Genomic DNA, 14,820 nt, shown 5'->3' with positions numbered 1-14,820 from the left:
TTAATGTACTTATTACGAAAGTATTTTTTGCGAAATACGAAAGCAAGTCTGACGCTTAAAAACATGTTTAAAACCAAAAAAATGTAATAGACCATCCAATCAATTTTCACAGCATTCCTCACAAGATCAGAAACAAGTTAACTCAATGCTTTGAAATGTTACGTCATAAACGTGCAATAGTTAAGTCAAATTGTTTTTTAAACCTGAATTAAACTTTAATGATACATACGAGAGCGAACACTATGGTTGAAAATGCGAAATAGATGTGGAAGCCCCAATCACGCGGCTGAACATGCCGTATCTCTTCGGAAGTCACATACTACCATCCGAGTTTAGCCATTCACTGTATTATGAAAGCATCGGAAAAAGGAACAAAAGGGATGTCTTCAAGTTTCAGTCCGATTGTCGCTGCCGTAGAAGGTCATGCGTCTGCGAACGTCGAAAATTTCTCCGGACGTTCTCCATCATGAGGAAATATTAGGACGAGTTTACTGCAATTACAGTCATTGTATTATTATCCCCAAATCAATTCGGCAGGTTGATCCGGAGGCGAATCACTCAACGATAGGACGTGCGATGGCCACAAATTGGCCGGCGTGGACCGACAGCGGGCTTGAGGCTTTGTCGGATCAAAACGGCTTTTTTTCTTTTCGCAGTCCGCTATTCTCGACTTCCTCTTCCGTCTTCGGCTCCATCGCCGCTACCTGCTATACTTACTCCGGCACTTCTCAGACCGAGTCACCCGTCGATATTGTATCTGAGTGACAAGCGTACCATCTTTCTTTTCTCTCTTCTCGTATATATATATATAGTCCTTGGAGGACGACAAGGTGATGTACGTTCCATCGTTGAAGATAGACGGTGAGCGTGTCAATTCAGTTACACAGAAACGAAGCCGCTGTCAGTAGCAGGCAGAGTAAACAGCGAGATGCATGTTATCGTACGTCCAATTGCGGACAATGAAGCATGCCGTTGTAAAGATGCCTGCTCATTTCTGTACGGCGTGTGTGGGGTGTGTGCGGCAAGTTCTTGGATTAAGGTGCATATAAAGAGTCTATGTGTTATGTGGAACAGACGACAATATTTTAGTATAATCAAAAGAAGCATACGATTAAGCATTCATACACGTGCATAATTCATGTTTTATAAGGCTCAAAACGACGACGATAAATACGCCATTTTGTTAAGATATGCAATAGACTAAGTTCGAAAATAACACGAACGTAACAGTCCGTACCGGGACATAATGTATTTAAACCCATAGTTTTATAAAATGCATCTGAAAATTTAAAGCCGGCCTAACATGACAGCAATATTACGCACTATGTTTTCAGGAAACGGAGTATCCCAACTACAAGCAGCTGTATGCCAAACTGGACAAGGACGCAGCAGTTCGAAATCTTAGCGAAGCTATTCAGCGGGTGAAAAATGAGGACTTTGCTTTATTCTTGGAGACACCCTATATCGAGTATTTCGTAGGGCACGATTGTTCACTGCAACAGGTAAGGGCAGCAACTATTAAGGTATATAAACATTTTCCCCCTATTCTTCGAGAATATACTACATAGTAAATGTAGACGAATTTTTAGTGAATGTAATCGTTTGGTTGCAGGTTGAGGGCACAGTGGGAAGTGTAAGCTATGGAATTGCGATGTCACAAGGGTCATCTTTACAAAAGTAAGCCAGCATATATCGACATTATAAACAGATAGCGTGTTCGGGTAACGTATAGGAGAGAAATTGAAAATTGCTGGGAACTAGGCTATCAATGCGACCGAACCCCATATCCATACACGTACGCAATATACACATTTCCGATTGTGCGTTATACGTTTCACTCAAACTCTCCGTAAAAATCTAAATTTTATTCATTAATAACTTGTTACATGTCAATATTTGCATATTTACGTGTGGTCCGGTCACCACTATAGGTAAAGAAAGTGTAAGTAAAGTATGATGACATTATATACATTTACTGAAAATCGTATACTAGAGGTTTCTGTTAGATTAGAAAACTAAATTTCGCAGTTCCGCAGCAGGAGAAGGAATAGTAAATGTTCAATTAGTTTTCATTAACGTCGCCTTGGGTACTAGTAAAAAATTGGACTAAATTGGAAGAAGATAAGATTATTCGAAAAGTGCAATAACCCATACAGGCATAAATATGTATAATAAAAAGCAAGGATGGATTTTAGTTAAGGACACACAGATTAATTGGGGCTACCTGGAAGGGTGGCTCATAACCTTATCGAAAGGAAGTTGCACTTAAATAGATGAAATATCTATTTATGTGCAACTTTTTTCGCAAGTCTTGCATCCGGCTCTATTGGCTTAGATGGCGTTCGTGTGAGACGGATAGCCTTCCCACCCCGAAATGAAGTGTCTGCCCTCGGTTTCGAACCGGAGCGACCTCACATGCCTCTAAGTTTTGGTAGCCAAACATTTTACCACTGTATAATGACGGGGAACTTTGCGGCACTCCCGATTGAATAGACGCCTGTCTGTTACAAAACGATGGTCAAGAGCTCATCAAGGGCAGAAGCAGATAGAACCAGCGGCCAATAATTATTCATTACCACGACTAACATATAAAATTGCGGAGAACATCCCCACCATTCGGTAACCCGTGATGCTATGTTGAGTTGAAATTTAATGAAAGAAACTCAATAGTAACGCAGCACGAAATGTTTGGTATACAAAAGGTACGAACTTTTGCTACGCTGCGTATATACCATTTAGGTCGCGTTTGTTGTACTGAGGACTGATAAATTACCTTTGTGCGACATCGACGAGTGGTAATCAACGTGTGTGGCGTAGGTCTCTCGCGCTTCATGTGCACTAGACCGGATCTAGACAACCCTAAAATATTTTTTGTCGTCTTGCAATCTGTCTCCATATTCACCGTTCTCTTTCACTAAGTCATCGACGTTTTCTTTTTGCGCGCCACGTTTTTCGCTTTGACGAAACATATCGTCGTTTAGCGCTAACTATATATTGGGTAAACCCCTCTACGACGACCACTTATGCTATTAGTGAGAAGCGTGGCTGCGCAAGCCTTTGGCTAGAAAGCGAGGCGTGCCCACAAACCCAAAGTGCTGAATAGTGCCCACATATGGCTGTCACAAGCTGGGCACGCATAGGGACATAAAGGAAATGTTGGGACGAAGAAGCACCGAAAAAGATATCCGTGTCTAGCGTTTTTAGGCACCGACATCTCAAAGTGGCGAAATCGTAAAGAGAAACTGAGACAAAGGACAAGGCGAAACCCTGTATAGTATTATTGGAAGCTTGTAGAACGTCAGTCGGGCAAGGTGATAAAAGCTTCCCGTATATAAATGGCAAAATTTTCAATATGTCGAGAGGTGGTGTTGGCAGAATCTGCATTGTAAGGTAAGTAAACAGAGGTGGCGACAATCAGGTTATAGGACGTAAACGATAGTGAAATAAACATTAACAAATGGAAATAGAGCGAATGTTGGATGTTTGTTGAACTGATTGAGGAGAGCGGTCTGTGTAAATATAATCTTTCTGTAAACTTGATAAAAAAAAAAGCCATGAACCTATACTATTCTTTTCTTATCACAACATTCGGTCTATATCGCAGACTATAAAAATATTTGATCTGACACAATGAGCCATAGGCAAAAAAACAAATCGATAATTAGATTTAATTAGGTCTGTTATTTTTCGAATTCTGAGGAGTAAAAATATTTCGACTGATAATTAATATTCACGTACGATAGTCCTAGACTAGATCAGCTTATCTCAGCTTTGTCGAGCTGTCATCAGCATATTTTGGGGTTACCTTTATAGTCAACGTGATTAACGAAAACGATCTAAATACTCCCAAAAAAAATCTACTGCCAACGGCATTTTTCTCCCAGACGATTGATGTATCCGAATGAGTGCGGTAGCGACGAAACTGATACCGTCACTGAGTCATAACGCTTCGCTATTATATTAATCGTCGTCGTAATATCGTCTCTCGCAGCCGTCGTCGTTGTATGAAGTATTCTCTTCAGGACTAGATTTGCATGTACCTTACACTAAGGAAGTGAAATTAATCAATTTTTATAATTATCGGGTCAGTCCTGTGCCAATAACATGTAGTGGCGAAATTTTTAAAAATTGCATCGAGCAGCCTACGAGGAAGCATGTAATCCGTCTTATACGAGACACCAAGAACGGCACGCGACGGAAAAACAAATCACGAGTTATGTACCCTGGACGATATATGATAAACGCTAGAGTTTTTCTGCGGTATTGCGCAAATGACCCTTCACTAAAGAAGGATCACAGCAGTACATTTGCTATTGAAATTCATACCGTATACGCAATCAATGAGAAATGGTTAATATCGAAACAAGTTATTGTTTATCCAAAAATTAATATAAATCTAGACAATTTTCTGTTATTTTTCTCCTACGAAGAATCCGTAGGGTAGAGATTCCATTTTGTATCATATTATTGCCTCTGTTAGTAGACTGCCAAGATCCCGTGGGACAAATTTCGGCCGTAATGCCTGTGTGTACGATCTGTCCTGTTGGACGGAGGCCAGCTACTGCGAGTGTCACTAGATTCGGCCTTTTGTGCAAGCAAGGTAGTCGACGAATCAGTCAAGCAGTAGAAATTGCTAACAATCGCTGGCATAGACACATTCGCTGTGACACGCTAACATACACTATAATATCATGCAGGCACCAAGAAAGGTAGGAGCTGATATTTAATACACAAATCTATTCTCTTCGTTGACAAAGCGGTCATATGCAATTCAATAGAAATGTAGGCTGAGCTGTCGCCGTTTGGTGTGTAGACGCTGGGTAAAAGATGGGTCTGCGGAGTCGAGTAGCAACCAGAGTAAAGAATACAAAACGTATGACGCGGCTGGTTCCTGCATGAGAGTTAACATTGGAGGAACAAGATGCTACACGTCCTCATGTATATGTTGTATGATATCGTAAAAATGTGCTGTTTGTCAGACCCGAAGTATCAAAGCAATGAGATTTCGATTTAGAACTCTCTCTTATGTTTTCTCTGTCGGGAACACAAAGTTGACAAACTCTAGTAAACATTTCATCCAATTAACAATTAACAAACAACACTCCAATAGAACAATTAGTACCAGTGCTCTGAGTAGCGAAACTAGAAAAAATCAGCTAGAATTTTTTATTGTTTCTACTTTGGATATATGAGCATTTCACCATCAGACCGTGGTAATTTTTTTACACAAGGATAGTTCACGGTTTTAACCCACCTAATAATAACATACGGTGTCACACAATGTTAAGGAAATTACGGTCCACTAGGTTTATCAGCATATTAAGTATATCTAGCTTCAATAATTACACCGACTGTTCCCATGCCTAAACTCATTTATTTGTTTGAGACCGACGATGAGCTGTCGTAACGATGGGATGAGTCTTCCTGAACGCTTTGCGTGTTTTTTCGGTAGCAAATTGTGTAATTTGTTCAAGCATTATAAGATTGCTTACTTTTCCGAGTACTCTGTACCTTACTATATTGCGTATTGCAAATAAACGCGCACCGCAAAAACCAACCGTTGTCTACAGACAGCGAATTTTTCCAGTCACCCCCTTCTCCACATTTAGACTATACCACAGTGGAGCCCACCGCCGGATCACGTCTGCCTGTCAACCTTTATGCCTGTCGCTTCGCGGTGCTACCTAGTGTACTTAGCACCGCTCTTGGAACGGGACGAAAACACTTAGACAGTAACAGCAGCATCCTGACTGCGTACGATGCGTCAACCGTATGTTATGCGGTGATGATGGCGTGGCTATTGGCCACAAACAACAAACTGCTAACACACAACATGTATTCACATGCGACAAGTCTCGGACCTCAGACCTCAAAGAGGCATTGCCTTCGTTCAACTACACCGCTATTTTTTGTACTTGCCTATAGCAATACATATTTTTTTCTTCGTTTACATATTGTCCCAGTACCATCGCTCTATTATATATTCAGGAGTCAACTGTCCTGGCCAGGAGGACTGGCAGGAACAAGGAGCAACTCTGCTAGCTCAGCCAGGAAGGCCAGCGGGAGTTACACTAACATCCAAGCTACCACTGGCCGGCACGGCTATGGTTCGAAAAACTGCAACGCAGGTGAGCACTTACAGTTGGCCGTGTTAAAAGAAGGAAGTGCTTCGGCTCCGAAGTGCTTGAGTCGACGGGACCGCGAAACGACTCAACAATTCACGTACGTGCCTGCACGCATCAGTTTCACCGCGGTCGGTCGGGCGTGCAGGCAGGCAGGCAGGCAGGCAGGCGGATATCCCGGGGCGTCGGCAGCAGTTTTAGCTGGCACTCCGTCTGCGTGCTGGCGCTATTGTCGACCGCAGACGGTGGCAGGCGTAGGGGCTTTTAGGATATCTATGGGTGGATATGTGCGTCTGTAATAAGCTGAAGGAAGTTTGTCCGTCCGTTTGAAAAGTGTACCTGTAGATAGTTTCTATGTCGCGGTGGTACATGTATTTGTAACTGAAAGCTTGGCTCGGTCGATTGTCAAACTTAAGGCTGTGAAGCAAAGCGATTTCGATTCGTTTTGCTTTGGGTCGTGAGTATAACCGCAATGCGAATAAGAAGAACTAAATAAATCGATTTATGCTGTAAGTTTAAAACATATTTTAGATAATTCTTGATCTAAATAACTGAGATGGCAAATTAAACATTTAGATAAGAGATGTGTGTTTTGTAGCATTATTTACGAACCACGCAGTGTTAATTGACCAAACTATTGCATCTTTCTCGTAGACTACAAACGCTACTGGTAATTATGTACGCGTTTGTATCTGATAGTGAACCAAACAATGCTCGTAAGGAAACACGACAGATAGTCTCGATGAACGAGAACAAATCAGAGTTTGACAACGTTCATTTGTTTGTACGTGATACTAGATAGGGTAGCTAGCTAGTTATAGTTACTAGCCGTTTTGTGAATACCTGTGCCCGATCGTGCACTTTTTGCTACAATCTGATGGCTACTCGATGTAAACACGGTTTATCCAATAGTAACTGTGATAATGGGGCGTTCATATGCCCCTGTACACATGATTTTACGTTACGGAATCTGCAGACTGTTGTTCCTAAACCCAGCGTAGGGCATCTGCCATAACAAGCGATGGCTTGCCCTCCACGCCATGAGGCTCTGTTGGGGAACCCCGGAAGGCATCATTTGTTCTAATAAAATCTACGCCCATATTTGTTTAGCCCTCGGTTACTCGCAACGGCTTTTGCTCGTAAAGAAACGCGCTGGTGGCATCATTCGGGCTCCTTCGCAGCCTTCTTCAGCTGGTTTGACTAGTTTCTTCCCCATAAGAGTTTCGCTCGGTTCTGCTCTTTTCTAAGCCGCTGTTCATTTCCGTTTGCGAATTGAAGTGGTCGAAAATGTATACGGATTTCAGGCTGCACAGGACTGGCCACTTAGCGCTTCACAAACACAATACACAGCCTGTTTCAACGTGCACGCATCTAGCAGTTTGTTTCCGGGTAATTGGTACAGGTGCAGCAGCGCTATATATATACTCATTTACGCTACATATCCACTTACCACAACCGCTGAGGCCATTTTGTACATTCTGTAAATCCACTTTCGTGGCTACTCGTATAAACAACTTCGAAGCAACGAACGAAACGGTAACAACCCAAACCCAACTCGAATGCTTCAGTCCTAAGCCCATCAACTGACGATGCGTATCCTCAATGCCTCGAGGTTCTTCCTCTTTCCATTTAAGACTGCATCTTCAGCCAGTCAGATAGCATAGCTCTAACACCAATCCTTGCTTCAACGTTTCGTCGCACCGCAAATATCATCTGCGTGCGATGATCGCAAAGAGATGATGCATAATATTAGATTGGGCAGCCGCGGTACGCGCACGATCACTCGTCTGGCAGTCATTGTGTCCGTATCGCTGGCTGAATGGTTGGGATAGATGTACTTACTGACTGTGTTCGCTGTGCGTGCTTGAATGACATCGTCGTCGTGCGTAACGATCGCATCGTATTGCGATTGGGAGCTGGCCATAAAGCGGGATGGTTCTTGCGGGTCCAATAGAGGAAGAGATGGCGAGAGAGAATTTATCTCGCTCAGTCTCGTTTCCCCAACGTTATAGTACCTAGGTTATAGACGTATTCTATGACTCCATGAAGTAGACCAATAGGTCTTGATTATTGTTTACAACAGAGCTATGCACGCGCGGTGGAATTCTCGCTGCTGGCCAAGCAGTGCGTAGATTCTCTGTAGACTTGCCGGGGCGATGCGGAACATGGAGCAATCGGATATAGAAGCTCGAGGAAAATCGTTGTTTGTTCTCGGTGGTAATGCCGATCGTAGATATCAACATTGATTATGATTTACACTCGCACTGGCTTCCGTTGATGATATCTTGGAGATGGAAAAGGATCGAAATGTGTTGCGTTGGCATAACTATAAGAGTGCTTTTTTTAGGATAGTATTATAATCAGAATCGTTATAGTTGACCGTGCTTATAATTGCCGCCTGTCTCTGTTACACGTGGTTTAGATCCTTTAATCATCAAATAACAACAAAAATAACCCCCAAATGGTGTAACAGTATTGGAAATTTTAGCGAAGGTCGCAATCGCACAAGAATACACTGATGGTTAGAGTAGTTCTACGGATTTTCATATTACGGATGGCATGTAATGCTGTTGCTGTCAGTGCTGAGCGGAAAAACTTCTTATTTACGGAGTTCGAACCCATAATTTCACGAAACTCCTACGCATCTGGTATTCTGTCATCCGTAGTTGTTTTGTTTGTATCATTCAATACTGTTTTCTTTGATATTTGTTCCTATATTTATCTGAGCCTAAAATTACCCGCATATCCCAGCGATGCTTACATTATACAACTGTTTTTCTACATTCTTATCGTCAATCATAACTAGGGCTATGTATCTAAGTGTTACCTATAGCCTGCAGTAATATGCCGTTTTGACGCCCCACCATTCCCGATTGCCATTTACAAACGCTGCTTCTCTACCGTCAGATTACTACGACTACTACTACTGCTACTACTACCACAGTCTTTAGCGCTACACGCTATGGTTGCGTATATCATGGAATCATTTACTGTTTTAGACATAGTGACCAGTGCCCAAGTGTGAAAGACAGCGGGAATCTTAGTTGGTAGGCCTTAAATTAGTTTTATCACTAATGCCGCCGTGGTTTGTGGATGATTTCTGAGTTGGCTTCTTTCCCTTCCTCCTGCTCCTCCTCCTCCCCCTCTTTTTTCTTCATTTTTCTCGTCGAGCTCAGATCAGCGTTAGGCACCAGCTGGCCCTGTACGAAGTTTTGGGTTTAACTATGGGCTCCTGGCAAACAGGGAAAGGGCCCTTGCTTGATCTGGCTGGCGAAGAGGCTGCCTTTGCAGCGCGCCTATCGGCATTAGTGCAATGCTTTCGTTGGTGCAGCCGTTGGTTCTCCTTCCCGTGACGCAGCCGTGGCGCACTTTGCTTCGGCTGACCGATGCCTACTCCCATGCTGCCACAGTCATTTCTTCGCTTCGTCGTAGTGAGTGGGCTGGCGGTCCGCAAGTCAGCTCACGTCACGCTCCGTAAAAGCCATAAAGTGACCTTTTGCCGAGGCAACGAAAACGGCCGCAGTGGAAAAGACGACGCTAGCAAGAAGCGAGTACCGCCAGTCGTAGTAGCAGAAGCCTCCATAGTGACGGCAGCGGCGGTGACGGCGGTTGCCAGAGGTGTGCTCGCCGTGAACAGCAGCGTGCGTGGGATTCGCTAAAGGCGAGGTTGTTTCTGGACATGAGGAGTGGAAGTTGGACGGAAAGCAAAGAGGGGAAGAAGTGGGAAGGACTTGCGAGTGCAAATGGAGTGAGCGCTGGCCGCGGTAGAAGACGGCGCACGGGAGTACAGAGACTCGGATATAACCTTCACGGCACCACAAACGTGCCAGCTTTACAGCTACGAACGAGTGTACTCCTTCCTAGCGAAAGTGAAGCTTCCCTTGGTTTTAAAGGAAAGAACACCAGTACACGATAGAGAATGGCAGGCGGGGCTGTTCGACTTAGAAATCCGTCGAGAATGGTGGTAAAAATAGATACGTCCATTTATGTTTTTATGGAGCTTCTCTGAGGCGCAATGTTTGTCTAGAAAAAAAACTTGGGCGAGCATACGATGACGACTAAATTTGACGATGATTCTCGTATAGAGCTTAGTATAAGTCAGTAATACGAGTATAGTAAAAGATGTGGGAGACCGAGCAGCGAATGGAACAGTTCTGCTTCTTTGCGCGAATAGCACGGCTGTTAACGGCTATATTTACACCGTATGATGTCGTATTGGATAAAGGGCCGCGAATAAAGTGCATGTAGTTTTTCGGAGGGCTACCAGTTCCGTTGGACAGAAACGATCGCAGGCAGAGGCAACTACGATATGCGAGTGCTCGAAATGGCATGCTCGGTATGCTTCACTTAAAAAGATGATAGTCCTGTTTAAGTTATTTATAGTATTTATAATTCGATATTACCATACGGTGTCGAAGAAAGGATGACTGAGTTTTATGAAGAAAAAACGACAGCCCTTTGTAGTTCCAGCCAAATTAATTTTAACATGGAACTTTAACAGCACTTATAAGTTGTCACCAAAACCGTCTACGCAAGGCTGTATAGTGTAAAAACGTTGCAGATAGACTGATACAAGCTCGCTTTCTAATAACTGTAAAATTACCCCGAAGACACCAACTCACATCAAACGAATAGTAGTTTCATTTAATTTACAACTTAAACAATCACCTTCGGGCTAGTATAGTGAATCGATTGATAGCGTGCGTCATGGCACTCAAGAGATCTGTGAAACCTAGCTCAGGCGACATTTGTTCGCAATAAAACACGTTCTTATTATGATACTACTATTGTATATTTATCGATTTGTTTTGTTAATTAACCAGCCCAACTGAACACAAAAGATGACTCAGCTTGCACTCTGATAAGAACGATACTAACCGTGATTATCTGTTCCCTAAAAACATACACAGTGAACATGTGAAGGCTAGGTGAAGAAAATATATTCTAAGAAGTACATTCGGTCGTATATCAGGATAGGCATCAACTGAAGTGTAGGTCATGGCAGTCGTCCTCGACGAACTCAATACACTGACGCACATTTCGGATTGCATTGAATCTGCTTATGCCCGATTTTAGTAGACGAGCCTTATGTCGACAATGGTCAAAAACTTCCCTCACGTACCAGATCTATTTCAAAACGTCTCCACCTTATTATTATTACTATTATATTAGTAAACAATATTAAAATATACGCTATGCGTTACTGTAGGCGCTACTTCTGTAATGCATTTAAAGTCTGCTTGTTAACAACTATGTTTAGCTTTGGTATCTGGTGATGCCCATAAAGTTCACGTTTCTTCAGTTTGCCCATCTGGCCATTTGCAAGAGATATAATACAACAAACATAGTTCTGTGCTATTCGCGTAATTGGCCGTGTCGTGACTGCTCGTCGATAATAACCGACTAGTTGCTATTTTGAGTGACCGCGAGGCCACCGGAGAAATAGGAAATCTCTAAGCGTTTTAACATATTTCTTTGGCGTTCTTCTTTGTCAAACATACTGCCTCCGCGAGGGCAGAATAAGCGGGCTATTCTACAGGCCTCTTTTTCGTCGCATAGCGACTTATAGTCATCAGTCAATCCGACGGGCTACTCATAGTTGAAGTGTGAACTCTAGCGCTAATGCTAAGACGGAATACTGTCTAGTTGGCCTGGTTGCGACATCACCGCAAGAATTCGAGAATGACGAGAACAAGGATCAGCCGCATAACCCCCGGGGAGGCGGAATGGTTGATTATCCCGCACGAAGTCCGAATTTAATTTTTGACAGGGTGCTTCTCTTTTGGCCGACAACTGGAATTTGATCATTCGAACGGCAATGCGCTTACAGTTGCGCTTCGGTCTTACCCTACAACAACGGGACAACGAAATAGCTTGGATAAATTTTGGCGAAAAAATAAATTCGTCTTTCACTAAAGTTAAAAAAAGATTCAGTTTACCCTTTCATTGGTAAATGGGTTTGGCTCGTCAGTAACGGTGAACTGTATTTAACCCTCTGGAAAAGTTCAAAGAATTAATCGGTGTTTGACCGGATGCAGAATCACTATATTTGTATTATTATAGTGTCTAACTTTTCGGTTTGGGTTATTTTTGCAGATATTTATCGGCCGGGGTATTGAGTCTGCGTCGTGAAGGTTCACTGCAATCTATGCGTGCAAAGTGGTGGAACGAGCAACATGCCGGGCGTCATTGTCCAGATCATCTACACATTGTCAGGTAAATTACTGCTTCGAAGAAAATACTTATGTCTCACGATATGCAAGTGGTCAGGCCCAGCTTCTACTTATTTTATTCCGACCGCAAAACTGCTAGTAATTGTTGGGCCTTTTAATTAGCGGCGTAGGGCGTCCATTACACATTCGAAAAGGGTGTTCCTTGAGCTCTATTAGATCACTCGGAACGAAATAACGTGTGGGAAAAGTTAAGTATTAAACTACACGCAATCAGCGTTTGACAGTAATTTGATAGATTTCACGTGTAGTATTCAGCTTTTCATAATGAGCCGATTAAAGATCGCCAGAGAATAATACGTTTAGGGGCAAGAATATAGTTTTTTCATCAAAAATCCAACGGAAGCGTCTAACGTGTAACTACAACGTATTCGCCGGGAGATCGAGAATTACAGTACCTTTAACGGAAGGACCAGTTATCGTGGTTACAAAATCTTTTGCATTCTCTACCAAATGAGTATGAGATTGCCCAAAAATATGTGAAGATGAAGGGGAGGAGTAGGAAACAAGATTTTCATTAATTGGATTTAGAATAGATGAGAACACGTGCGATGTAAATTAGAGAAAACGCTCTGTGCAACTATTATCAACAAAAAATTCGCTTGGATCACGCATTCGCTGTATACGTGACAAGGGTCAGTCTGCGTCGTCCACCAGAGAACGATTAGATGTGAGAATGGCCTCGGACAGAAGAGAGCCCCAGATTGGGGTGCATGCTGAATAAGTTGATCTTCATATATGCAACGAATATCAGGTGCATTTACTGGTATGACATGCTTCCCGAAAAGCAAACAGTCAATGCCGCTAGACATTTAGGATTCCTGAAAAGCCTCAAGGATGGCAATCGACAACATAGGGTACGCCTATTCCACCACTACTTTTAATTTCTACGGCTTGCTTTGAAAAGAGACACAGGTATGCAATTGCTTCAGTCCTCGTAATTTCTCGCTTTTAGTCGACACCATTTAATTTGCTTTTTTATAGCTTAAAAAGGCCACGAATCATAGGCTCAAATGGGTATTGCAAATCAGAAGAACTCCCAAAGCGTTGGCTAGCTACAACGTGAAACCAACAAAGACGGGTCTATCACCGAACACTGAATATCGCTCGTCTACCTGATGCCATCCAAAAATTAGTCAGGTTTTTCTGTATGCTACGTAGACCCGGACAAGTTAATGCATAATAGCTGATATTTCATACTTGCCACAATCTGATCGGTGTCCATTAATAAAAACAGTCTATATATAATTTTGTAACAAATAGTTGATCTGTTCTTGACTACGTTTGCTTGTAGGCCCACTCCGTTTACGGTTCGTTTCGGTCGGGTAAACATGTTGTTTGTCTTCTTGTTAGGTGGCATCATTCTCTCGGTTGCCATCACAATTTACAATTACGTCCGAAAACAAATGACTATTGAGGACAAAAACGTAAGTACATTGCAAGTATTTACTATTGCAGGCCAGGCTGGCGCGATATTTTTCGAAAACATGACCATGCTTTTTCTACTAGATAACAAAGAGCATTACGCGCTACGTCACATCATCAGAACAGTGCCAAGGGCATATTGTGAATGCTTGAAATCAAAAATTAATTTGTATACGTCTGTTTTACGCTAGCTTTATCAATAAATTCATTCTATCTTTCTACTCCAGGAGTTTCGGTACTTTTTACCGACGCTAATCCGAGAAGTTGAAACATTGTTCCGAAAACGTCCAGTTCCAACTAATCCCTCCCCGGAGCCGACAGCAGCTTAAGTTTCAACAGCTGAAAGCAATCGCATATTTAGTGATGATGCAAATACTTCATCATATGGCATAAGATACACTTTTGAAAAAAGACATATATGTTAGGTTTAGTTATTACTATGGAATCGTTTTTTAAAAAATAAGTGAACAGATTTGGGTTAAACGTTTTTCGTGGATGTGTCAAGAAACGGTTGGGTGCTTAGAGAATTGTTAGTAGAGGAGTTTCTGCGTCACAGAAAAACGGTGTTTAACGAATATGATCATTTATTAGTTATGTTATCAACTATTATATACAACTGTGCCATAATTCAACTAATCTATAGTAGTATGCAACAGTTCTGAAGATGTACATTAAACATATTTACTGTTTTGGTATTATATTCGGCTTACTGAACCAATAGAGACAATGTACTCATATTTGTTTGAATTTTTCATTGATAAAGGTAATGGCTTAAGTAGTGTCCTCTATCAATTTACTCAGATTTCAAATCAGAAATGGAAATGATAATTAACTGTAGTAACTAGTAAGTATTTTTCCGAGAGACAGATACGTTCAGCTTGTTCACGATGTGTTCATTAACGAGAGGATACAAAATATCATGCAGGGATATCAGGAAAATACTGCAGAGTCCCTATGCGGCTCTGACAATGCAGGCAGGTGACACGCTTATAGCACTGAGTGCATATAACTTTATATGCTCAATCGTACGCCATATGTTTGTC

The 14,820-nt window shown here is 42.2% G+C and overlaps 1 protein-coding gene across 1 annotated transcript in view; it reads left to right on the top strand.

The window, feature by feature from the left end:
• Nucleotides 1–14,514, top strand: part of LOC111248023 (glutamate receptor ionotropic, kainate 2-like) — a 55,699-nt gene extending 41,185 nt beyond the window's left edge. The window contains exons 13-17 of the mRNA XM_022799711.2: nt 1,335–1,502; nt 1,613–1,677; nt 12,219–12,338; nt 13,647–13,779; nt 14,005–14,514. Coding sequence (XP_022655446.1) covers nt 1,335–1,502; nt 1,613–1,677; nt 12,219–12,338; nt 13,647–13,779; nt 14,005–14,106 — 588 coding nt within the window. The 3' untranslated portion in view covers nt 14,107–14,514. The remainder of the gene's footprint in view (nt 1–1,334; nt 1,503–1,612; nt 1,678–12,218; nt 12,339–13,646; nt 13,780–14,004) is intronic.
• The last annotated feature ends 306 nt before the right edge of the window (nt 14,515–14,820 follow it).

This window comes from Varroa destructor, unplaced genomic scaffold, assembly GCF_002443255.2.
Source record: "Varroa destructor unplaced genomic scaffold, Vdes_3.0 BEIS01000003.1, whole genome shotgun sequence".
Taxonomy (NCBI): Eukaryota; Metazoa; Arthropoda; class Arachnida; order Mesostigmata; family Varroidae; genus Varroa; species Varroa destructor.
This window is presented reverse-complemented; position numbering and strand designations above follow the sequence as displayed.